Source organism: Dermacentor variabilis, chromosome 10, assembly GCF_050947875.1.
Source record: "Dermacentor variabilis isolate Ectoservices chromosome 10, ASM5094787v1, whole genome shotgun sequence".
NCBI lineage: Eukaryota > Metazoa > Arthropoda > Arachnida > Ixodida > Ixodidae > Dermacentor > Dermacentor variabilis.
The window spans coordinates 53,868,522-53,893,247 of NC_134577.1; the positions used below are offsets into that span (position 1 = coordinate 53,868,522).

General features: G+C 46.5%; 1 protein-coding gene across 1 annotated transcript in view; it reads right to left on the minus strand.

The window, feature by feature from the left end:
- Window positions 1–24,365: 24,365 nt before the first annotated feature.
- The window catches only part of LOC142559247 (membrane metallo-endopeptidase-like 1), a 170,738-nt gene continuing 170,377 nt past the window's right edge, over window positions 24,366–24,726 (minus strand). The window contains exon 10 of the mRNA XM_075670875.1: window positions 24,366–24,514. Coding sequence (XP_075526990.1) covers window positions 24,409–24,514 — 106 coding nt within the window. The 3' untranslated portion in view covers window positions 24,366–24,408. The remainder of the gene's footprint in view (window positions 24,515–24,726) is intronic.

Below are 24,726 nucleotides of genomic sequence, written 5' to 3' on the forward strand. Positions count from 1 at the left end.
CCAGGGTCTCCGGAGTGTGAGACGGAGACGCTACCACTGAGCCACAAGTATGATGCTTCAAAGCGGTACAAAAGCGCCTCTAGTGAATGCGGTGTTGCCTTAGAAACGAGCTGTTTCTAAGGCTCAGGCGTGCGTCGCTTGCTCAGGCGCACATTTCGTTACCGCGCCGAACGCTGCGTTGCTCGACGCTCACCGCGTCCAATGCCGGGCGCGTAGTCGCTGCGCCGTAGCCCATTGTCTTACACCCCTTGGCGGGTCGACGGGAACGCTGTCGCGTTCCACTCTTGAAGGCGAAGCAGAGTAACGCATGTGTTGTTTCTTCATCTAGCCGAACCAAATATAGCCAAGCAACAGCAGTTCACCAGGCTAAACATTGGTTCAACAACTAAAATAAAGGCTAGTATGCTTCGCATCCTGGGCTTAACCTTAGCTAAGCCACAGCCATTTTTTTCCAACACATATAGGTGCTCATCAAGAGTTATATGACGCAAAAGCGTGCACTTTGTTGCAGAAATTTCAGTGTTGCGGAATTATGACCACTCGGTGCTCGGCAGGGCCACACGTATGACTGCCTGGCACGTAGCATGCATAGGCAGAATGAAAGTACCAACTGAACTTGCGGCACACACAAAAGACTCAAAAACAACAAAATAAGAATGACTGAACAAAAAAGAATCCATTAGCAACTTAAGCAGTCTGAGCTGTTAAATTTCTGTATATTCTTATCCACTGCTACAATGTAACAGGGTAACACGGTCTTTAAGGTTAGACCTGCGGTTATCACTACATGACTCTTGCGGTATCGATGTAGCTGACAGAAATTTCGTTGCCAGTTCGGTCTGAAGTCCTGCGTCATTGATGTCGTGTGGCAGCGCCGCACTTGCTGAAGGGTCAAAGACGACGTTGCTTGTGCTCAATCCACTCTGGAAGAATGGCAATCATGCCGGCCGCTGCTCCTGCCACGCTACCGAAAAGCTATGGCCTCCTGGATAGGATTGCGACTGGCTGAGGCCAGCATGAGCACGTCCACGCTCATACTCGCAAACGCGAATGAGGTGGGGGCCAGCAGCGTCTCTGAAAAAGAAGACCAGCACCTCACCGAGCCTGGCTTTCGGACGCGACGTCTCTCGTTCACTATGGTACTAGAGCCGAATTCAGCCTCGCTTCATGGCCTTGTCTTCGCCAGAAACATTGTATCGTGGCCTCCTCGTTCCTTGATGCGCGCGCCCTTCTGCCAAAATGAATTTTGCTTCGCGCTCCCTCTTCTGTGCTCTACGCGGTGGTCATCCCCCTCTTTTCCTCAATGTCTTTTCTCCGTTTCCGGCCATCGGCTTTCGCTGATATTAAGGCAAAAGCCTTAAGGGCTAGTGGGACGAAAATTTGACCTTCCGGCGTTATGGCCAAAAAATTCAATGGCAGCAACATTTGGGTTGAACCTTCGTCCTTTTGTGGGAATCGAATCCCTGACCTTGGGTGTTAACTACGTCAAAGTGTACGAAGGAAGAGTTCAATAAGATTGAGGTAAATAAGGCACTCGAACCCATGCCTATGGTGTTAACTAAGGCACAGTGACCTAAGATAGAGTAAATAAGGGACTCATACCCACATCCTTCGGTGGAAGACGAACCAATATGAAGATATAGGTGAAGTAGCCATATCTCCAAGTTGCATTCCAACTGACATCGTGAAAGTCGAGAGTCGGACCCACTACCTTTCTGGCAAAAAAGGCCAAGGTAATTAAGATAACTTAATTAACGCACGCAAACCCAGGACCCTTGATGCGAGCTGAACCAACGACAATTGGTGTGAATTATGGCGAAGTTAATAAAGGTGCAGTTAATTATGGTGGGGGGTCCATTAAGGAGCACAAACACGACCATGGTGGGAGCAAACAAGGAACAGGAAGTAATAACTCATCAAAATGTATGAAGTAGTGTAACGAATGTCTCGTCAGCGCGCAGGCTTTAGCCTTCATGGCCTTTAGCGCGTGCTAAAGTGACTGTCAAATTTTCCTCACACCTTTCTTCAAATAAGGCTACTAGCTCATAACAGACACATATGGTCCACAAGTAGTGTGACGAGGGTATTCCACTCCTTTCACCAAGGTGCAACGCATCCGTCTCTATGGGCACACAAGCGCAGGAGAATGACCCCAGTGCAGGAGCCTCAAACATAGACGAGATCGATGGGCTCAAGTGACGTAGGGAAGTCACGTGAGCCACTAGCAAGGGGTCATTTCTACAACGTAGTCCTCAAACAACCTTAGCAAAACAAACGGGAGCACTACAAGTAAGCAGCAAGCACGACAGTAAAATTATAGCGTATGACCCCCACAAGCTCTAGCATAGCTTAGGCATGCATGCAAGCTTTCTAAAGCGTGACTAAATACAATTCCTGCATATTTTACGTTATTTCTCTACCCTATAGCATCCATACAGCGGCTGCAGCACGGACAAGACGTTCCATGCACTCTACCTAGGCTGCCTCTCTGGTAGAGCCTACCCCACCTTTATTGCGATTCACATTCTTAGGGCACTGCCCACACTTTCCAGAAGCAGACTGTGCAGTGCATCGGGCTGCGATGCTGAGGAAACAGGCTTCGAAAGGAACCCACAGAACGGACCCGCGCATCGCGCGGACTACACGCTGGCGCCGCTTGATGACGTAGCGCGGCCAAGAAGAAGCGCAAGAGAAATGCCCGCCTGCATACATGTTTCTGCATTGGCAATACGCCGTGTCTCTACAAATACTCAATGCGAATCTGAGTAACGTCAATATTAATCCTGAAATGGGTTCTGTAAACGTTTTAACGTATTCAAAGCCCGTGAAGTTCCAAGTGAAGTTTACGGACCCCGTCTTCTTTTTTTTCTTTATTGCACAACCCTTGCTCCGAAGATTCCTAGCATTTCGTCAAAGAGACACTACCTTCCCTCTTTCTTCTTAGACGCTCGCTTTGGAATGTTCAGATAAGAGGGAGCTCGTGGGATACGTGAAGTTCAGTATAACTTCAGATTTTGTTGTTATGTTTTAGATTGGCTTCGCCGAGCTACAGATGTCGAATGTGACGCATATTTGAATGTCACAGGTAAATCTATATATTTTGCGACCGCAATGACGCACACAGCTCTCAAAGTTTAGCCAGCGGCTATGTCGCATAATTTCCTTCCAGGAAATCTATATTCATTTCCATGTTCAGCACTCCCGGCAAGCGAAACGCTAGCAAAGCTTAGGGTTAATGTCGCGATGAAAAATGAAACGATCAACGTTCGTCCTGCACACGGCTATAAACTAACGTCATTTCAATTAAATATGCACCGCACAGTTCAGACCTAACGCAGAGACAATTTTTCAAAATTCGCCTTTCGCTTAGAGACAGATACTTGCGGTTTCTGGATGTAAGAGGCTCATGCCTAAAACAAAAATGTGCAGAGCAATTGGGAAAAATAACTGGAAGACTGCGAGTCAAATATATTCTACCCAGTTGAAAAAGAACACAGAAATTGCTGTCGCAACTACAGAAATTTCTGTTGCGACTAAAGGAATTCCTGTTGTACGACAGAAGTTCCTGATGTTTCTGTAGTTGCGACAGACATTTCTTGCGTTACAACAGAAATTATGACATCGCAACAGAAACATTCTGTTGCGACGACCAAGAGTGCGGAAGTCGCAATAGAAACGTTCTGTCCCGACAACCGGAATTCTGAATTCGCCACAAATGCATTATATATCGACGGCTATTTCGACGTCGCAACTGTAACGAGACACTTCCTCTCGGGGCGTTAGAAATGTCACGACTGAACCGTTTTCCGTTGCGACGCTTTAAAATTGTATGTCCGTTTCGCATCGGTGGTGTAAACTGTACTTTGCTCATATGCGGTATTCAATAGTCCATCTTTTCAACCTGGAAATGCTGGTAGCACCGACACCAGTATTAAAAGCCTATGAGGCCAATTCACGTAATTTTGTTGTGACGGCGAGGTATCCAGAATACCCCTACTGGCTTCCTCAAAATTGGAAGTTGATTGAAATCACCGCATCTGCAGCAATGGCTGCGTATTCATTTTGATTTATTTTGTAAGATGTGACACACAGGCTTGTTGACTTGCACGTACTGTTACACTGACACATTAGTTAAATTGCCAGAAATATTATGTAAGCTTGTGCCAGGAGGAAAAGAAGTTTTGGGTTGTTCCACAAAGCTGCGTGAAAATGTGTCTCACATTTGTACAGGGGAGACACAGGCGTAGCGCCTGCGTCTATTCTGGCACAAACACTACCGTGAGAAACTGGTGCACTGTCTAAATGAGCCATTATCCTTTAATTATTGTGTAGCTCTTTTGCGCTGAACACAATAATGTACATGCGCGCTCAAAATTATATATAGCAAAAGATAGCTGTCAGGATTGGCTACAATAACCATAATATCTACCGAGGACTGTCTTACATTGCAATCCCAGTTTCGGGCTCTGATCATTGTAATGTTATGGCAAGGATTGGCGACAAATCTGTAACTTATTTGCGACCACAGTGGGCACTCTGGAAGCTTAACCCTGACCTGCTAAAAGACCAGGAATTTATTATTCGCGTGCGCATGGCAGTAACAACTTCTCTTCCTACCGAGTCGCCATTATTTGCTGCTTGGGACTCTTTAAGCAAGAGGTTCGAGCAAGAAGATTACATGACAATGTCAGCCGGTGATGTGGTTATCAAAAAAAGCATACCGTGGAAGGAAATTTGTTTTTGTATGTTTGAGCTATGTTTCTTCAACACACAGTATCATGGAACTAAAGTTGCGAAGCAGATCTTTAACGTCATCATCATTGATAAGGAGGCCTCTAACGTTTCAATGGACTATTTGAGTGGCCATCTCTTAATAAAATTTTTGTGCCATGTGGGTTAAAAAGAAAGTTAGCTTACAGTGTCCTTTATGGGCACTGTGATGCGTGGCTTGTCTTATTTAGAACAGCCGAGAGGTGCTCGCCGCTTTTTAGGCGTTAGCGACGCCGTCTGGCTGGTTGTTTCCATCGCCTCTTGTGAAGCGCTGTGTTTGACGTGAAGGCCTCGACGCGTCGGACGCGACCTTTGAGGCCACCATGCAGCCACCAAGTCGATAGCCTCCTTTCGGGCAGCGGTACAGCGCTAGCTGCAACCGTAAAGGAGGCGGATAGCGTCGCCGACGGCTCGCTGCGTCTGAGCCGTTCAGACGCCGGAAACCTCTGTGTATTTGGTCCCTGGCACGCCACATCGGCAAAGCGCTTCTCTGGCAGGTACAATAACCGGCTGCGTGCTTTCCTGAATGAAATGTTTTCCTTTATTTTAATCGCCATAATTTATTTTTCTTTTTTCCGTGGCAGGCACGACTGCGAGCATGCGGCATACTCCCCATCCCACTTACCACAGTCGAGACAGTTTCCAAAGTTTTCAGATGAGTTTCGTGAGCACTGCATTTTGCTCAACTTTGGCAGCCTCGGCAGTTCTGTGAACTGTGGTCGAATCACTGTCATTTACAGCATGGCAGAGGGCTCGGGACATACGGACTGGGCCGGATCTTTACATAGCCTGTCTCGATTGTCTCGGGCAGCACACTTGAACCGAACGTGATATTAGGGTGGTTTGTCTCCACTTCTTTCCCGTCATGCCTCATTTTTATTCGTTTGCAATAATGTTTGATTAAAGGAGTGATGCAGCAGATAATCGTTTGTAATGATGCTCAATTAAAGGAGTGATGCAGCAGATAAACAGCACCCTAGCAGCTGCGAACAGCCAGAAACCTCTTGCAAATCACAGCACGGGTCATCGTTGTCGTCCCTGAGCTGCTATCGCAAACACGAGATGCGTCTGCTTCATTACATTGGCCCCGGGTGCGAAACGGAGCCACCCTGGCCATTCAGGGAGCAGAGAAGATGAGGGGGTTGAAATAAGGCCTTCAGCCGGCTAACATGCACTGTCTCGCGAACTTGACAACGAAGGTTCGGCGATGGTGTAACGGGATCAGTGATATAGTTCACAAGGGAGGAAGCGTCGATGATCCGGTACGGACCGTGGTACCGCGCAAATAGTTTAGAGGAAAGGCCAGGCATGGTGAGGCGGTATCAATAGCCAAACAAGGAAACCAGCAGGGAAAGTGGTCGTGGCCTGATGACGGTCCCGTCTTGCCTTCTGATGCCCCTGATCCTCGCTGGTCAACAAACGAGCCAGCTGGCCGCAATCTTCACCGAATCGGGCGACTTCTGAAACAGTTGTGCACTCGGAAGTGTCAGGTCGGTAGAGCGGGACAGTATCCAGAGTACACGAAGGCCCACGACCACACAAGAGAAAAAAGGTGAAAAACGAGTGGTTGCTTGTGTCGCAGTGTTATAAGTGAAAGTAACGAACGGGAATACGGTGGTCCCAATTGGTCTGGTCGGACGAGACGTACACCCTCAACATTTCGCCTAGTTTTCGGTTGAAGTGCTCCCTGAGACCGTTCATTTCGGGGCGATACGCGGTCGACATCCCATGAATGATCTGGCACTCGCGAAGGAGGGATTATATCGCTTCTGAAAAGAAAAAACGACCCCTGTAGCTGAGTAGTACACGATGAGCATCGTGGCGAAGGACGAAGTTGCGAAGAATGACCGTCGCAACGTCGTGCGCGTTCGCGGCTGGTAGAGCCGCGGTCTTGGCGTAACGCGTCAGGTGATCGACACCAACGGTTTCCACATCCAGCGGTTTCCACATCCGCTCTATGCGAGCAGGCAATAAAGGGCACTGTAGCGGCTGTAGTGGGCCAGTAGGGCGCAGTGGGGCGAGTTTTGTTTTGTCCCCCTGGCAGGCGGTGAATTATCGAACCTACCGTTGCACAAACCGATGCATTCCACGCCGGTAATATCGTTGTCGCAGCCTTGTGACGGTTTTTAGGACGCCGTCGTCGGCGCTTTGATGGTCAGCATGGAAGCACGCGCACATGTCGGATCGCATGTGACAAGAGATAGCCAGAAGCCATTTCTGACCGTAAGGCATATAGTTTCGGTGTTAGAAGTAGTGGTCAGGCATGGCAAAATGAGCTACTTGATGGCGTGGCGTCCGCGTTGAAGGAATGACCGATGGAGCGGCAAGGTCGTCGAGCAGCAGGGCAAGCGATGGGTCCTTGCGTTGCTCGGAGGGCACGTCAATAGCGGTTAGTAGTCACGGATGTGAGGTCGGAGAAGGAAAGGAAAGAGAAGCCGCATCAGGTTTCAGCAGCGAGCGGGAGAGCGCGTGAGCATCGGAATCCTTTCGACGAGAGCGGTGTACGACGCGAATGGCATAATCTTGCAGCCGATGCGTCCAACGGCCGAGGCGGCCCGACGGGTCTGTCAACGAGGAGAGCCAACAGATGGCTTGATGGTCAGTGATGATGCTGAAAGGATGGCGGTAGAGATAAGGACGAAATTTGCCCAATGCCCAAATGATGGCTAAGCACTGCTTTTCTGTTACGATGTAATTCATCCCAGCTTCTTTAAGGGTACGGCTGGCATAAGCCACGACATATTCTTGATTCGTGGCTTTCCGTTGAGCCTAGACCGCACCAAGGTCGACACCACTGGCGATGGTGTGAACCTCTGTGGGCGCAGTTGGGTCGTAATCGCGAAGAATAGATGGTGAAGTCAGCAACTCGCGCAACTTATCAAAGACTTTATCGCATGCTGATGACCACGCAGAATGCCTTTGCTTGCTGTAAGCGGCTTCGTCAAGGGTGCTATAATAAAGGCGAAGTTCTGCACGAAGCATCCAAAATAAGAGCACAGGCCTAGTAAACTTCGCAAGTTCTAGACAGATTTGGGCTTCGAAAACTCGGCGACTACGCGAAACTTGTCGGTATAAGGAAGGATGCCGTTTTTCGAGAGGACGTGACCCAAGACAGTTCATTTTCGGGCAGTGAAACGGTACTTCTTGAGGTTGAGCTCTAGGCCAGGGGAAGTGAGACAGGTCAGGATGTCATACTGACGGGCGAGATCTCCCGGAAAATCCTGTGAGAAAACAACTATGCCATCTAGGTAACGTAAACAAGTTTTCCACTTGTCTCCGCGAAGGATCGCATTAATCATGAGCGCGAAAGTAGCCGGAACATTGCAGAGCACGAAATGCATAACGGTAAACTCGTACAAGTCATCGGGAGTAATCAAAGCTGTCTTTGAGCGGTCAGCCGCAGCCATGGGAACCCGCCAATAGCCAGAACGGAGATCTAAAGACGAGAAGTATTCGGCACCTAGCAGACAGTCAAGAGCATCGTCGATCCGAGGCAGCGGGTAGACGTCTTTTCTTGTAATCCTGTTTAGGTGGCGATAATTGATACAAAACCAAACAGTGCCATCTTTTTTCGCACTTGAATGACGGGTGACGACCAAGGCTGTGAGAAGGCTGAATGACGGCGCGTTGCAGCATGCCGTCCACTTCTTCCGTGATAACTGGGCGCTCTTCTGCGGAAACGCGATACGCATGCTGTCTGAAGGGGACATGGGAACCGGTGTCGATAGTATGAGAGACATTTTTCCTGCGACCCAAGAATGGTTCGTTGCAGTCGAGCGAAGAAACGAACTCCTTCAGTAGAATAAAAAGTTGAGTGCGATGAGACCGCGAAACGTCTGAGACGACGTGCTCATGAAACGGAAGTTATGGCCTCCAGATGTAAATGGGTGGCGCCTTCATGAACGCCAAGGGCTTCAATATACGTGACAGCGTCTACAAATTCGTAGTTCTTACCGCGCAGGATGGTCACTGGATACCGTTGCGGACTACCGTTAGGTATCAAAGCGGATTCAGGCCTAACAGTGAGGACGGCGAGCAGGAGAATTTGGTCCTTGCGGTCAGCAAGCATGTCAAATGACGAAAGCGCCACAGTTAAGTCTAACACGACCATACACGACAAGGTCACAAGCACAGATGTCTCTGGAAGAAGATCAGTATCATCATCAACGAAAAGTTTGTGAACGCTGAGGTCGGCGCCGACCGATGGCTAGTCACATGGCGGCGAAAGGGCCACTTGCGTGCGAGAACAATCGATGATGGCACTATGATGATGAAAACCTTTATTTATCTCTCTTTAAAGGGAAGGGGGCAACGGAATAGAGGGTGGGGGGAGGAACTACTTGAAGTAGGCCTCCTTTATCTTCTTAGCCTACTCTAGGATGGCCTCCTGAAGACCGGGCCTCGAGCTGCGCAAGGCAGCCTCCCACTGCTCCTCACTAGATATTGGTTGCTTGAGGAAAGACGGAAGGGGGTTCTTTAAACCACCCCCACATGATGTGGTTTAAGTCTCCTTTGGGAGAGGCACAGAATTTACAAGAGGGAGGAAGGTAAATGGCGGGATGAATGCGGTGGAGGAGGCAAGGGGACGGAAAGGTGCGAGTCTGCAGCTGTCGCCTCAGAACTTCACACCTACGCGGGGATTTGCCCATGAGTGGCGGAAAGGTTAAACGGTCTAATCGGTAGTGTGTGCAGATGTCGTGGTAAGTAATAAGTCGATCCCGTGCTTTAAACGGCGCCTCCTCCGTGGCGAGGTCCGACACATGTGATGCCTGAGACCGGACTGCAAATTCACGGGGACTGGCATGAGCCGTCTCGTTTCCGGCAAGGCCCACATATGCGGGAGTCCAAATTAATGCCACAGTTTGTTGGAAAGGATGGTGCAAGAGGAGAGGAATGGCTGGCTTAGAGACCCTACGCGCTCCGAAGTTATGTATGGCTGCTTTGGAGTAGCTAACGATAACTGATGAATTTGGGATTTTGAGGACCAGGGCTATGGCCGCTTCCTCCACCTCCTCCGAGGAAGAACCAGGAATGGAGGCGGCCGCAGCGACCTGGCCGTGAGAGTTAATGACTGACATTGCGTAATGATTTCTGTTCCCATATTCGGGGGCATCAACATAGAGCACGTCTTTTGAGGTGGAGAATTGTTTTTGGAGAGCCTTTGCTCGCTGCCTCGTGCGCTGTTTGTGGTGCACAGGGTGCATGTTTTTGGGAAGTGGGGGGATGCAGAGGTTCTCGTATACTTGATGTGGAATGGTGTCTTTAGTCTTGGTGATGGGCGCCGGAGTGACAGAAAGAGTTTGTAGAATGTGGCGACCTGTTGCGGTGTTAGAAAGTCTGCTATATTGGGATGTCATCAACATCATCGTCATGGCACTATGACGTGGCAGGAACTCCCAAATGTAATGACGTTTAATTAAAGGTGAGAAGCAGCAGATGAACAGCAGCCTAGCAGCAGGGAACAGTCCGAGCTCTCTTGCAAATCACAGCCCGAGTCGTCGTCGTCGCTCCCGAGCTTCTACCGCAAACACGAGACCCACCTGCTTTATTACTGTTTGACATTTTTCACATCTTGCTATTCCTGGCCTTCCAGCCATACTCAGCCGTTGCCTTCGAAGTGCAAGTAATTGAAGAAGGAACGGGAGCATAGAGGATGACGTGTTTGGCTAACAATACCTCTGTTTCTGCTGAAAGCATTGAAGAACTTTTTGTGTCAAGGTATCTTTCAAATAGCCTATTTTGTCTTCAAATGCAATTATGCACTTCTAATAAACGTGGTTGAGAGCCACTTTAAACAAAGAATGTTTTGACGTTTTTGTAGCCACCATGATTTGGCATTGTCATAGCAGCTTGACGCCGGTTCGCCTTTTCTAGCTATCTCTTACGGTGCAGGTCTAGGCTAGTTATTGATGCAAATTGTGCATGAGTATCTGTAGATAGCGAATGTAAAATTATGCACGTATCGTGATCGAATTCTAATCCTAGCACTTACGATCTTATCAGTGTTATTTTAGGTTTCATCATGTCATATAATTATATTCATGTACCCATTACAAATAACTTAAATTGGACAGTTAATATAAAGTACGTCATTAACAAGGCTAATCACATACTCGGGTACCTATGGCGCAACTTTCGCAAAGCATCGTCTACTTCAAAACAGCAGCTTTACAAGACTTTATTATGCTCCAACCATGAATATCCACTTGCCATATGGGATCCCGTTAGCGTTAATCTTATTACTTCATTGAAGTAGTACAAAAGAACTCCATTCGTTCTATTCTTTCTCATTATAACCGTACTGCGAGTATAACCTCAATGAAAACTAATGTAGCGCTTATTCCACTAGCTAACCGCCGCAAAGTCGCCTGTCCCCCCCCCCTTTCGCTGTTTCATCAAAATTTCCATCAAATCCCAATTCACCATGGCTTCCTACTGCGGCCTCAGTACATTTCAAACCACGTCCATCATCGCAGTAAGATTGGAATTGATCCATGCTACACGCAGACCCCGTGACTGGGTCTTTGCCAAAGGCTAAGATTATTATCATCGGCAGCAGCAGCGTTGGTCTATGACCAGCTTCTCTCTGTTGTAATGGTGCTATCTATAACGAATTAGGCTGCCTGATAACAATCAAAGATGCATGCCAGAGGTTGCTGACGCGCCGAGAAAGGGCACCGTCACTCTTTCCCAGTGCGACAAGCTACGTCGGTATTTGGTGACGTCTACTTTTGAGATCACTGTAATCCAAGAAGAATTACTGCATATTTATATGATAATTAGGACACACATCTTAGTATTTAGTTGGTCGTGGAAAGAGGTATTCAGCTATTTTAGGACAACATAGCCTGACATAGAATACCCCTAGTTCATTCTACACTTTGGTAATACAAAAGTACTCTGAACTCTGATGTTATATGATGTGTGGCGACCTTTAAGTAGAATTTGAGAAATAGATGATTTATTTTTTTATTATTGTTTTATAAATGCATGCAAATGTCTAGTCAGATAATTTCTTGTGAGGCACAATAATATTATGCACAAAAACATGTCTAGTGGGCGAATCGTATTACCAGGTAACAATCGCGCAGAGCATCTTCTTTTGCAAGGCTCGCAGTATTAGAACATTAGACATTGTTGAGTTGCCCTAGACAAAGAGACAATAGCTTATCTAGGAATGCAAAAAATGCATAATACAAAGTGTTCTTTGCTTTGCTAGGTAAAATATGCCTATAGTATTTCTGATTATTCTAGAAAGTGATGAAGAAAGATTAACATGCGCATCCCATGTCAACGCACTGCTGAACGTTATCTCCAATTATTTGAAGCGTTCAGACAGGTGTAGCGTGGCAGTAAATTTGTATATCCAAGCGGGAGCGGCCGCTTTTGCAAGCGCCCGCGAAACCACAGTAGATCTAGATTATTAAACATGAAGCCGTTGTTATCAGGCGTTATGAAGCCTATAAAGTTGCAAAGCGTTCGACATGCACAATACTGAAATGGCGCGAAGAGACTCGTCCGACACGGAAGGAGACCAATTCGCGCCGAAAATATTCGACCATCACTGGTTCACTACAAATATAGGAGCGAGCACGATTGAAAATTTCACCGTAAGTGGTTCGCTAGCTTTCTAGTGCGCTTTCTAATGCGTCATCATCATCATCATCATCATCAGCCTGGTTACGCCCACTGCAGGGCAAAGGCCTCTCCCATACTTCTCCAACAACCCCGGTCATGTACTAATTGTGGCCATGCCGTCCCTGCAAACTTCTTAATCTCATCCGCCCACCTAACTTTCTGCCGCCCCCTGCTACGCTTCCCTTCCCTTGGGATCCAGTCCGTAACCCTTAATGACCATCGGTTATCTTCCCTCCTCATTACATGTCCTGCCCATGCCCATTTCTTTTTCTTGATTTCAACTAAGATGTCATTAACTCGCGTTTGTTCCCTCACCCAATCTGCTCTTTTCTTATCCCTTAACGTTACACCTATCATTCTTCTTTCCATAGCTCGTTGTGTCGTCCTCAATTTGAGTAGAACCCTTTTAGTAAGCCTCCAGGTTTCTGCCCCGTAGGTGAGTACTGGTAAGACACATCTATTATATACTTTTCTCTTGAGGGATAATGGCAACCTGCTGTTCATGATTTGGGAATGCCTGCCAAACGCGCCCCAGCCCATTCTAATTCTTCTGATTATTTCCGTCTCATGATACGGATCCGCCGTCACTACCTGCCCTAAGTAGATGTATTCCCTTACGACTTCCAGTGCCTCGCTGCCTATTTCAAATTGCTGTTCTCTCCCGAGACTGTTAAGCATTACTTTAGTTTTCTGCAGATTAATTTTCAGACCCACTCTTCTGCTTTGCCTCTCCAGGTCAGTGAGCATGCATTGCAATTGGTCCCCTGAGTTACTAAGCAAGGCAATATCATCAGCGAATCGCAAGTTACTAAGGTATTCTCCATTAACTTTTATCCCCAATTCTTCCCAATCCAGGTCTCTGAATACTTCCTGTAAACACGCTGTGAATAGCATTGGAGATATCGTACACCCTGCCTGACGCCTTTCTTTATTGGGATTTTGTTGCTTGCTTTATGGAGGACTACGGTGGCTGTGGAGCCGCTATAGATATCTTCCAGTATTTTTACATATGGCTCATCTACACCCTGATTCCGTAATGCCTCCATGACTGCTGAGGTTTCGACTGAATCAAACGCTTTCTCGTAATCAATGAAAGCTATATATAAGGGTTGGTTATATTCTGCACATTTCTCTATCACTTGATTGATAGTGTGAATATGGTCTATTGTTGAGTAGCCTTTACGGAATCCTGCCTGGTCCTTTGGTTGACACAAGTCTAAGGCGTTCCTGATTCTATTTGCAATTACCTTAGTAAACACTTTGTAGGCAACGGACAGTAAGCTGATCGGTCTATAATTTTTCAAGTCTTTGGCGTCCCCTTTCTTATGGATTAGGATTATGTTAGCGTTCTTCCAAGATTCCGGTACGCTCGAGGTCATGAGGCATTGCGTATACAGGGTGGCCAGTTTCTCTAGAACAATCTGTCCACCATCCTTCAACAAATCTGCTGTTACCTGATCCTCCCCAGCTGCCTTCCCCCTTTGCATATCTCCTAAGGCTTTCTTTACTTCTTCCGGCGTTACCTTCGGGATTTCGAATTCCTCAAGACTATTTTCTCTTCCATTATCGTCGTGGATGCCACTGGTACTGTATAAATCTCTATAGAACTCCTCAGCCACTTGAACTATCTCATCCATATTAGTAATGATATTGCCGGCTTTGTCTCTTAACGCATACATCTGATTCTTGCCAATTCCTAGTTTCTTCTTCACTGTTTTTAGGCTTCTTCCGTTCCTGAGAGCATGTTCAATTCTATCCATATTATACTTCCTTATGTCAGCTGTCTTACGCTTGTTGATTAACTTCGAAAGTTCTGCAAGTTCTATTCTAGCTGTAGGGTTAGATGCTTTCTTACATTGGCGTTTCTTGATCAGATCTTTCGTCTCCTGCGATAGTTTGCTGGTATCCTGCCTAACGGAGTTACCACCGACTTCAATTGCACACTCCTTAATGATGCCCACAATAATAATATTTGGGGTTTTACGTGCCAAAACCACTTTCTGATTATGAGGCACGCCGTAGTGGAGGACTCCGGAAATTTTGACCACCTGGGGTTCTTTAACGTGCACCTAAATCTAAGCACACGGGTGTTTTCGCATTTCGCCCCCATCGAAATGCGGCCGCCGTGGCCGGGATTCGATCCCGCGACCTCGTGCTCAGCAGCCCAACACCATAGCCACTGAGCAACCGCGACGGGTAATGATGCCCACAAGATTGTCGTTTATTGCTTCAACACTAGGGTCCTCTTCCTGAGTTAAAGCTGAATACCTGTTCTGTAGCTTGATCGGGAATTCCTCTATTTTCCCTCTAACCACTAACTCATTGATCGGCTTCTTATGTACCAGTTTCTTCCGTTCCCTCCTCAGGTCTAGGCTAATTCGAGTTCTTACCATCCTGTGGTCACTGCAGCGCACCTTGCCGAGCACGTCCACATCTTGTATGATGCCAGGGTTAGCGCAGAGTATGAAGTCTATTTCATTTCTAGTCTCGCCGTTCGGGCTCCTCCACGTCCACTTTCGGCTATCCCGCTTGCGGAAGAAGGTATTCATTATCCTCATATTATTTTGTTCCGCAAACTCTACTAATAACTCTCCCCTGCTATTCCTAGTGCCTATGCCATATTCACCCACTGCCTTGTCTCCAGCCTGCTTCTTGCCTACCTTGGCATTAAAGTCGCCCATTAGTATAGTGTATTTAGTTTTCACTCTGCCCATCGCCGATTCCACGTCTTCATAGAAGCTTTCGACTTCCTGGTCATCATGACTGGATGTAGGGGCGTAGACCTGTACAATCTTCATTTTCTAATGCGTGAATTCAGGTAATTCTCTTTACGCTGGTGCTCTTGCGTGGAGAAGAGAAACAAATAAGCAATCATGCAAGTGTGACACGCGCAGTTGGCACTGTGGTCATATGACTCAATTGGAGCTAAATTTAGCCTCGCGCCCGCCCATCAAAGAGGCGTAGCTCGGCAGTTTTTTTCTCCATCTGAGCATGAACGTAAGCGTTTGAGACAGCTTTCTATGCCACGATAGGTATATTTTTTTGCAACACATGCAGGTGCCCGTCAGGGGTCATAGGGCGTAGAAGCGTGCAGTTTGTTGTAGAAATTTCAATGTAGTAGGCCTATGACTACTCTGTGCTTGGCACTGCCAGGCGTATCACTCTCCCTTAAGCATTGCTTGCATAGGCGTAATTAAAGCACAAATTCAGCTTGCCGCACATACACAAGATTCCAAAACAAGGAAATCAAAATGGCTAAAGCAAAAAAGAGAATTCTTTAGCAACGTAACTAGTTTTAGTTTTTAAAATTCTGTACGCTCTTATTCACCACGACAACGTAGAGTAACGTCTTAATATACCTGCGGGTATCCCTACATGACACTTCGGGTATCGATGTTAACTCTGTTGTTAACAATGCTAATCGCACGTTAGGTTTCTTACGCCGCAACTTTTCAAGGGCACCATATTCTATTAACTTAACATTATACAAAACACTGTTAAGGTCACAGCTTGAATATTCATGCGCTTTGTGGGATTCCAGTAAAGAATCTTTAAGAATCAATTAGAATCAGTACGAAACTGTAGTGCGCGTTTCATTCTTCAAATTATTCCCGCTTTTCAAGTGTATCGTCGACGAAACACATTTTGAAACTTCCTCACCTTTCTCTGCGCAGAAAAGTGTGTCGTTTATCTTTATTTCATAGGATTTTTTATAATCCACATCTGTGAAATGAACTTCTTAATGAGCCATTCAATATGTGTCTTGTACTAATCACCGTCATAAATTTGAAATCCCTTTTTACCATACTAACTTATTTTCTGATTCATTCTAGCCAAAGACATCAAGAGAATGGAACCACCTGCCTCCCTCCGTCATCACCATTCCAAGTGTTTCCGCATTTAAATCCGCTGTCAACAATTATTACTGTATATACTAGCCGCCAACAATCACAATTATCATGTATTTTTCCCCACTCCCTTCTGCAACGCCTTCGGGTATTGAAGGTAATGAAATAAATAAATAATTATATATATCTGAAAGAAATGTCACCAGCATGGTCTGCGTCCCTGCGTCATCGATGCCCAGTGCCAGCATGGCACTTGCTGACGGGTCGAAGAGGACGTCGCTTGGGGCTCGATCCACTCTGACAGATGGGCATTCATGCCGGCCGGTACACTTGCCACGCAGCCGAACAGTTGTGACCTCCCGGATAGGAGCGGGAATCGCTGGGGCCAACAGCAGCACATCCATACCCATCGTCCTAAGCGCAGGCGGTTCCAAAGCCCACAGGATGCTCGGGACCAGCAGCAGCTGCTGCTCTAGAAACAAAGACCAGCACCTCGCCGAGCCAGGTTTTCGGACGGGACGTCCCTCGTACAACATGGTACTAGGACAGAATCCAGCCTCGTTCTACGGCCATTATCTTCGCCAGAAGCACTGTATAGTGGCCACCTCGTTCCCTTTTGCCCGTATGCCAAGATGCAATTTCCTCTGCGCTCCCTCTTCTGTGCTCTATCTGGTGGTCATCACTCTCTTTTCTTCCTTGTCTTGTTTTATCCGTTTCCTGCCATCGCTTCTTGCTCTTATTAAGGCAAAAGCCTTACAGGTCTATTGTTATGTGTTAACTGTATTTGGAATCCGGCGATTGGGAGGCCCGGGTCTGGGGCCGCCTAGATGGCCGCTGGAAGCTGCTGCCCCCATGCGGCCTCCCTGGCTCGCTGGGCGGCCCAAAGTTGGTCTTGGAGTTCTGATGTGAGCAGCGTGGCTGGCCACCACGCCTGTAGATTTTTCGGGGGGACTGCCATTTTATCTTGATATATTTCATATCCCCACGACATGTGTTGAAGGGTGGCTCTAACAGACTTGCATAGCTTGCACATATCGCTCTCGTATATGTCGGGGTAGAAAGTTTTTAGTTGCACGGGACTCGTATAAGTTTGTTTGTAACCGCCTCCAAGTGAGGCACTCAGCTCTGCATACGATGCCTGGCCAGTAGAAGCGGCGGCGCATGTGGTCGTAAGCCAAGGTGTCCGGCAGTTAGGGCGTCATGAAGCTCCTGAAGCATGGTTGAGCGGAGGTGTTGAGGAACGACAAGAAAAACGGAAGGACCGTCAGGACGAAAACTGCGTCGGTACAATATCCCGTCATTGAGAACGAACCACCGTACCGATGGATCAGTAGGAGCAGATTCCATTCGGTCAATGCGGGTCCTCAAAGTAGCTTCATGGCGTTGCCCGTTGGCCATATCCAAAAGCTGGGAATTGGAAAGAACCCTTACGGAAGCGTCCAAGCCGGCGTTGGCGGGCGTGTATACAGGGTAACGGAACAAGCGGTCGGCGTCCATTTGTAGGCGACCAGACCTATACACCACCGAATAGGAATACTCATGTAGCCGTAAAGCCCATCGGCCAAGCCTCCCTGGGGGATCTCTTGAGGATGAAACCTAACAGAGGACGTGGTGTCTGTTAGAATATAAAAGGGCCTGGCGTATAAACAGGGGCGCGCTTTCGCCACTACCTACACAATGGCAATCATTCGCGCTCGGTAATAGAGTAGTTCCGTTCCGCAAGTGACAAAAGGCTGCTAGCGTACGCGACGACACGTTCATGGCCGTGTTGAACTTGTGCCAAGGCGGCACCAATTCTGTGGCCACTAGCATCACTGCGCACCTCTGTAGGGGCTGAAGTAGAGAAGTGCTTTAGAATCGGTGGGGTGGTGAGCATGGTGGTAAGGCGAGAAAAGGCAGTGGCATGAGAGGATCCCCATGAAAACGGCACACTTTTCTTCAGATCTGTGACAGTGCGTGCTATGGTGGCAAAATTTTTAACAAAGCGGTAGAAGTAAGAACGAAGGTTTCCGAAACTTCGGACATATTTTGCGGGCCGTGGAACACGGAACTCTTTCCTGTCGCGAAATTTATCTGGGTCCATTCAGATGCCAGTCGCATCGACGACATGTCCAAGAACAGTAATCTCACGATGGCCGAAGTTACATTCCTTGGAGTTGAGCTGTAGACCGGCCTTGCGAAAAACGGCAAGTACAGCAGAATGGCGCTTAATGTGTGTGCTGAATGAGGGCGAGAACACAATCTAGATAGGAGAGACAAGTCGACCACTTAAATCCTTGGAGTAATGAGTCCACCATATGCTCAAAGGTAGCCAGAGCGTTGCATAGCCCAAAAGGCATAACATATAAGTGGTAAAGACCATCAGGCGTTAAAAGGCGTTCTTTTCACGATCTAGATCATCGACAGCAATTTGCCCATATCCGGACCGTACATCGATGGACAAAAAATACTGTGCCCAGCATATGCAATCGAGGGCGTCATCGATACGAGGTAGTATGTAGACGTCCTATTTCGTGATGCAGTGGAGGTGGTATTATTCGACGCAGAGTATCTATGAGCCGTCCTTCTTTTCGACCAGCACGACAGGGGACGTCCAGGGGCTTGACGATGGCTCTATGATGTATTTCGCTAGCATCTTGTCTACTCCCGTTTTGATAACGTGACGCTCGGAACCTTAAACTCGGTAAGGACCCCGATGGATTGGTGGATTATCGCCTGTATGTATACGATCTTTGACAAGTAACGTCTGGCCTAAGGTATGGTTGTTCATGTCGAACATATCCATGCAGGAAAGCAATAGACGGCACAGCTGTTCAGTTTCCACCGGAGTGAGATTCGGGGTGGTCATTTTCTTAATGTCGTTGTCAGTACATTTGGCGTACTGGAAAGGCTCACAGGAAGCGTCGACGGCAAAAGTCTCAACGCAACTAACTTCTAAAGCAGTGATTGTACCCAGGGTGATATCTTTAGGCAGAATGTGCTTAGCGAGTGTGAAATTCACCACAGGGAGGTACGTGCGATTAAGGGGGATTTCGCGGCGAATCCGACATTGCAGCACCATCTCGAGGTGCCGCATTGGCTGGTTTTCCTGCTGGGACGGTTCTGGGTAGGTAGGCGACGGCGAGCGAGCATAGTGGTGCGCCGGGGTAGGGGCGTCGGAAGCGTCGTGGAAGCGACGGAATGAGGTACTTTGGGGCTAACTTCAGTTCCGGAAGTTGTTTCGAAGACGGGACGGCCAACGGATCCGGCACTGATCGGAAACGTGACCGATTCAGCCGCAGCAGAAACAGATTGGCCTGTCAACAGGTGTACGCCAGTGTAATGGATTCCTGGTAGTGTAGGGATAACGGACACATTGAGTTGGACTGCGATAGGACCGAGGTATAGGGGCAGGGCGGGTGTCAGTGGGATTCAAGGAGCTGGCGCCGGCAAGACCCATACTAGCGATTTCCTGTCGAACCACAGACTGGATCAGCGTTATCGTCTCAGAAGTGTTGTTCCACGACGTCTGTTGAGGCGAGCCAGGAAACGCTGCATAGAGTTCGCGGCATAGAATTCGGGTCGCGTTTTCGCTTGGTGGTGGCGATCTATATTGGATGGTGGGGTCGGTACAGGGAGAGGTCGCTGCAGTATTTGGAAGCCGTGTAAACAAATTCTATATACGGTGACTCTTCGCCTGCTCGAAATCGCGGCATTCCTTCATGATGGCGTCGACAGTCGACAAGCTTATAAAGACCAGAAGGTTTAATGCATTGTCCGCGATCCCTTTGATAATGTGTCCAACCTTGCCCGCCTCTGGCATCGACGTGTGAATATTATGACGGAGACTTACGTCTCGGTAGCAGTTCGGGCACGCGTGGGGAGTTCATGCTCGGCGGCTAGTTGTAGAGAAGTCGGATTGCCAAAAACAACGGACAGATTTTCTTTGAACAAGTCCCAGCTGGTTAGCTCTTCCTCGCTTGTGTAAAACCACGTTCGTGGTGTTCCGTCGAGGTAGAAAGACGACATTGGCCACCATTATGGTCGGATCCCACCTGCTCACCTTGCTGATCATCATCATCATCATAATCATCATCATCATCATCATCAGCCTGGTTACGCCCACTGCAGGGCAAAGGCCTCTCGCATACTTCTCCAACTACCCCGGGCATGTACTTATTGTGGCCATGTTGTCCCTGCAAACTTCTTAAACTCATCCACCCACCTAACTTTCTGCCGTCCCCTGCTACGCTTCCCTTCCCTTGCAATCCAGTCCGTAACGCTTAATGACAGTTGTCAGTGGAGTTGCCGGCGTAGCGCCTCGACGGTGGATGACATTGTAGATGACAGCCGGCGGTGGATGACAACCGTCAGCGTTGGTCGGCGCACAATGAAAGCATAATATTTGTTTAACTTGAGGTTTATTTTAAGTTCCACTGAGACCAGTGCTTGCATAATACAGTCGATCACCAGGAACGCTACTGGTCGTGCGTATGTACATTATTCGTGCGAGAAGTGGAACACGGAATGTTGCCCTGGCTACGCTTCCAAATAGACGGAAATGGCAAAATGATGGCACTCCACATAATTAGGTATGAAACAGGTTGCAATTGATGAAATGCATCCGTTTGCTATAGCACAAAAACATCTTGAATCGCAAATGTCAATATATGCGCACACTATAGACAGGGTCCCTTTTCTATTTTGCATATGGCAATACACCAGAACGGCACATACAAATACGTAGCGTTTGCCACCTGGATAGTCATGTCAAGTCTTCATTTCAGTTTACACATACGAATTAACTGGGAAAGGTGAGAAAAAGGCAGGGAAATTATACACCGCTTGAAGGGCCTCACCACACTAACAAGTCAGCAGTAACCACACTAACAAGTCAGAAATAGGCATAAGGCAAAAAAAATCACAAGTTTAATGCACTTACCAAGAGCAAGAGCGAGTAGTAGTCCGCAGTAATAGGCAATGCAATTAATTGTAAAGCTATGACACAAAGTGATACCATCTAAGTTAACATACAAACGCTTGACATCACCATAGCGCAATTTGCTGAATAATGGTCTTCCGGATGACAAACAAAGACATAGTATTTAGTTGGTCGTGGAATGAGGTATTCAACTATTTTGGTACAACATAGCCTGGCATAGAATGCCCCTAGTTCATTCTACATTTTGGTAATACAAAAGCACTCTGCACTCTGATGTCATATGATGTGTGGCGACCTCTAAGTGGAATTTGAGAAATAAATGATTCATTTTTTCTTATTCTTGTTTTATAAATGCATGCAAATGTCTAGTCAAATAATTTCTTGTGAGGCACAATAATATTATGTACAAAAACATGCCTAGTCGGCGAATCATATGACCAGTTAACAATCGCGCGGAGCATCTTCTTTCACAAGGCTTCCACTATTAGAACATTAGACATTGTTGAGTTGCCCTGGACAAAGAGACAATAGCTTATCTAGGAAGGGAAAAAATGCATAATACAAAGTGTTCTTTGCATTGCTAGGTGAAATAATGCCTATCGTATTTCTGATTATTCTAGAAAGTGATGAAGAAATATTGACATGCGCATCCCATGTCACCGTACTGCTGAAAGTTGCCTTCAATTATTTGTAGGTGTCCGCGTACTGGATCGCAGTGCCACTGAAGTGTAAAGAGAGGCAGCATGGTATCGTATGGTACGGTATGGTATGGTATTAAAAATGTTATTCAGTTCCTTCAGGTAGCACTAGATTCTTAGCTCGAAGCGGGCCACGTAAAATACTTGATTTCTTTTAGGAAAAAAGAATACAACTTTAACTTTTTATTTGTTCGTTTTTACGGACTTAACAGATGACCATGTTTCAATTGATAAGAGCGCGCGGTTTACGGAATCTGCTAAGCGTTGTGTATCATTGGAAGGGAATAGGCTGCTGTCTTCTGCGTATATAATGTATTCTGCACGGGCATTGATGTATGGGATATCATTTATATATAGATTGAACTGGTCTGGCCCCAAAATGCTAGCCTGAAGGACCCCATTCGAAATTCTCAGAATCTGTGAAGAGTAATGATTTATGGCCACGTATTGAGAGCGCGAACCTAGATATGATTTAATTAGATTGATGGCGTCCTCATGTGCGCCTCAGTGCTCTAACATTGCACAAAGAATATTAGGATTTAAGCGGTGGAAGCCATTGCTGAAATCAACAAAAATGCGAAGATTTAGAAGCTGTGTCTCGAAATTCTTTATATGTCTTCCTTTTGAGCAAATTGTGCACAAGCAGTGTACCTCCTTCAAAGATAGCTTCTTTATTACTTCGACCACTCTTCAAAGACTCACTAAGCAAACTCAAACGCGGATGAGGACGTTAAACATATTCAATTTGCGGAAATGCTTTTTTCCAAAATAATATTTCGTATTCCAAATGACAAAGCTTTAGAGGACACTGAATTATTCCAGGAAGTTGTTGGGGCCGTGGCCGATCACCAACGGTTCAAAAAGTGTTCATTTCTATCCCCTAAATTCTATACAACTTCGAGACCAGGGGTAAAATTTCATCTAAGGTGTTGTCCGTTGAAACTATACAGTATGTATGCGATGTACGTGTATGTAAGACATATATGCATTTTAGTACAGAGCTAAATAGGGGTCAATTTCCCGCTTGTGCGATATATTGTTTCAAAACTGTCTGCGACCTTTGTAGTCTTCAGCTTTGTGTTTTTTTACAATTCGTGTAATAAATATTTAGTTTTTCTTGTCCCGTTTGGTACTTCACATACATATTGTTGCTGTGGTTTTAATTAAAGTGTACCAGTAATAACATAAAGAAAACTAAAGTTCGCGAAAGAAGAACTTGCCGCAATGGGACGCGATGGCAGACCCTCCATATTACGCGTGCTTGTCACATCATTTAACCGTGTGCGCTATTCTCATGTTCTCCTCCATGGGTACTTCTGTACATATGACAGGTACTTTGTGCTACTTATCATACATCTGATGCTTCTCGCCTAGTACTCAGTAGTTAGTAACATTCTGAGGAGGATAGTCTTATTTAGTTACGTCCATATTACAGTTGGTAACCTTTGTCCAGAATCGCAGCGATTGTAGAGTTGCCAACAGCTTCCTTACCTTTGGTGATACAGCGAACATGAGCTTAAAAGATGTGAAAACTCTGCAAGCGTACTCTAGATCCGTCTTTAAAACAAAGCACCAGTGAACAAAAGACATAAGAAAGAAAAACTGGCACTGGAGATTGCTTATCTACGTCCCCTCTTTGTTAGCGCTTTCTTCTGAACAATAACCTTACTTTGCTACTCGGACTCTCAAATATTATTGTGATTTGGTGGCGTGATCATCGAAAAGTTTTGTTGATTAAGTAAGCACTGCATTTTGCGCGATTTCATTTGCCGTGAATTAGCAGTTAGTGACGTCATAGGGGCTGCTAACTGAAAGGTTAAATGTTTGTGCATATGCTAGCGATCATTGCACATTTTTTACCAGAGCATTTAGCAAAATAGAAACTATAAATATCTCGGCGCTCTTCCAAGAAATAGTTTGTCCTGCAAAGCTAACGTTGATACACGGCAGCAAGGGCAAGCCGAGTACTGAACCTTCATCGGCGTAACTTCAGATGAGCACCTTTAAAATTACAAGAAAATCTGCATATGAGAAATGTGCGCCAAATCTTAGAGTTCAACCGCCACCAATGCGATCCTTCTGCGATCAAGTATTTTGATATGTTGGAGCAGGTTCAGAAGCGCGTAGTTCGGTTTGTGACGTGCGCCTATGATTTCCGAAGTTCATCAGATGTAGTCAAATCGCTCGGCTGGCCCTTGTTTTCTGAAAGAAGTCAATTCCTAAAGCTGTCACAGTTTTACTATATACGAAAAACAAAACTGGTCTTCATAAGCCGCAAATTTTTCAAATAGCTCACCTACTCGTCCGCACAAGTATTCCATTTTCTAAAGATACGTGAGCGTAACTACCGCATTAATCTATTCCAGTATTCATTTTTTCCACGTACTGTGCATGACTGGAATTCTAGCGAATTGGTGCCAAGGTGCCAAGAAGGCGCAAAAGCTCATTAAGCCATAAGCTTTGCACATCGATAGTATTTATTTATTCAACTTTTAAAAAAAGTTGTTTCATGCTGAAGTCGTCTGGTTCTTCTTCACCATAAAGAGCAGGTTTCATTTTTGGGCGGATACAAAGGGGACCCAGGTGAACAGTTGAAGGCCCTAGCAAATTGTTCGAAATTTTTCATGGCCACGTTGACCCTAAAAAATGAATAACAGAGACGTTTTATGATATTGCAAGACAAGGGATCGCAATTTTTACGCACGACATCACTGCGTCTACAAAACAATTTAATTAAACGGTAATGAGACTGCTCTACATGTCTTAGGTACCGTGTAAAATTTCTCAGTATAGAACTTTGTTGATATAATGATGTGGAACTGTAATTTTAAGTTCACTTGTATGTCACTTA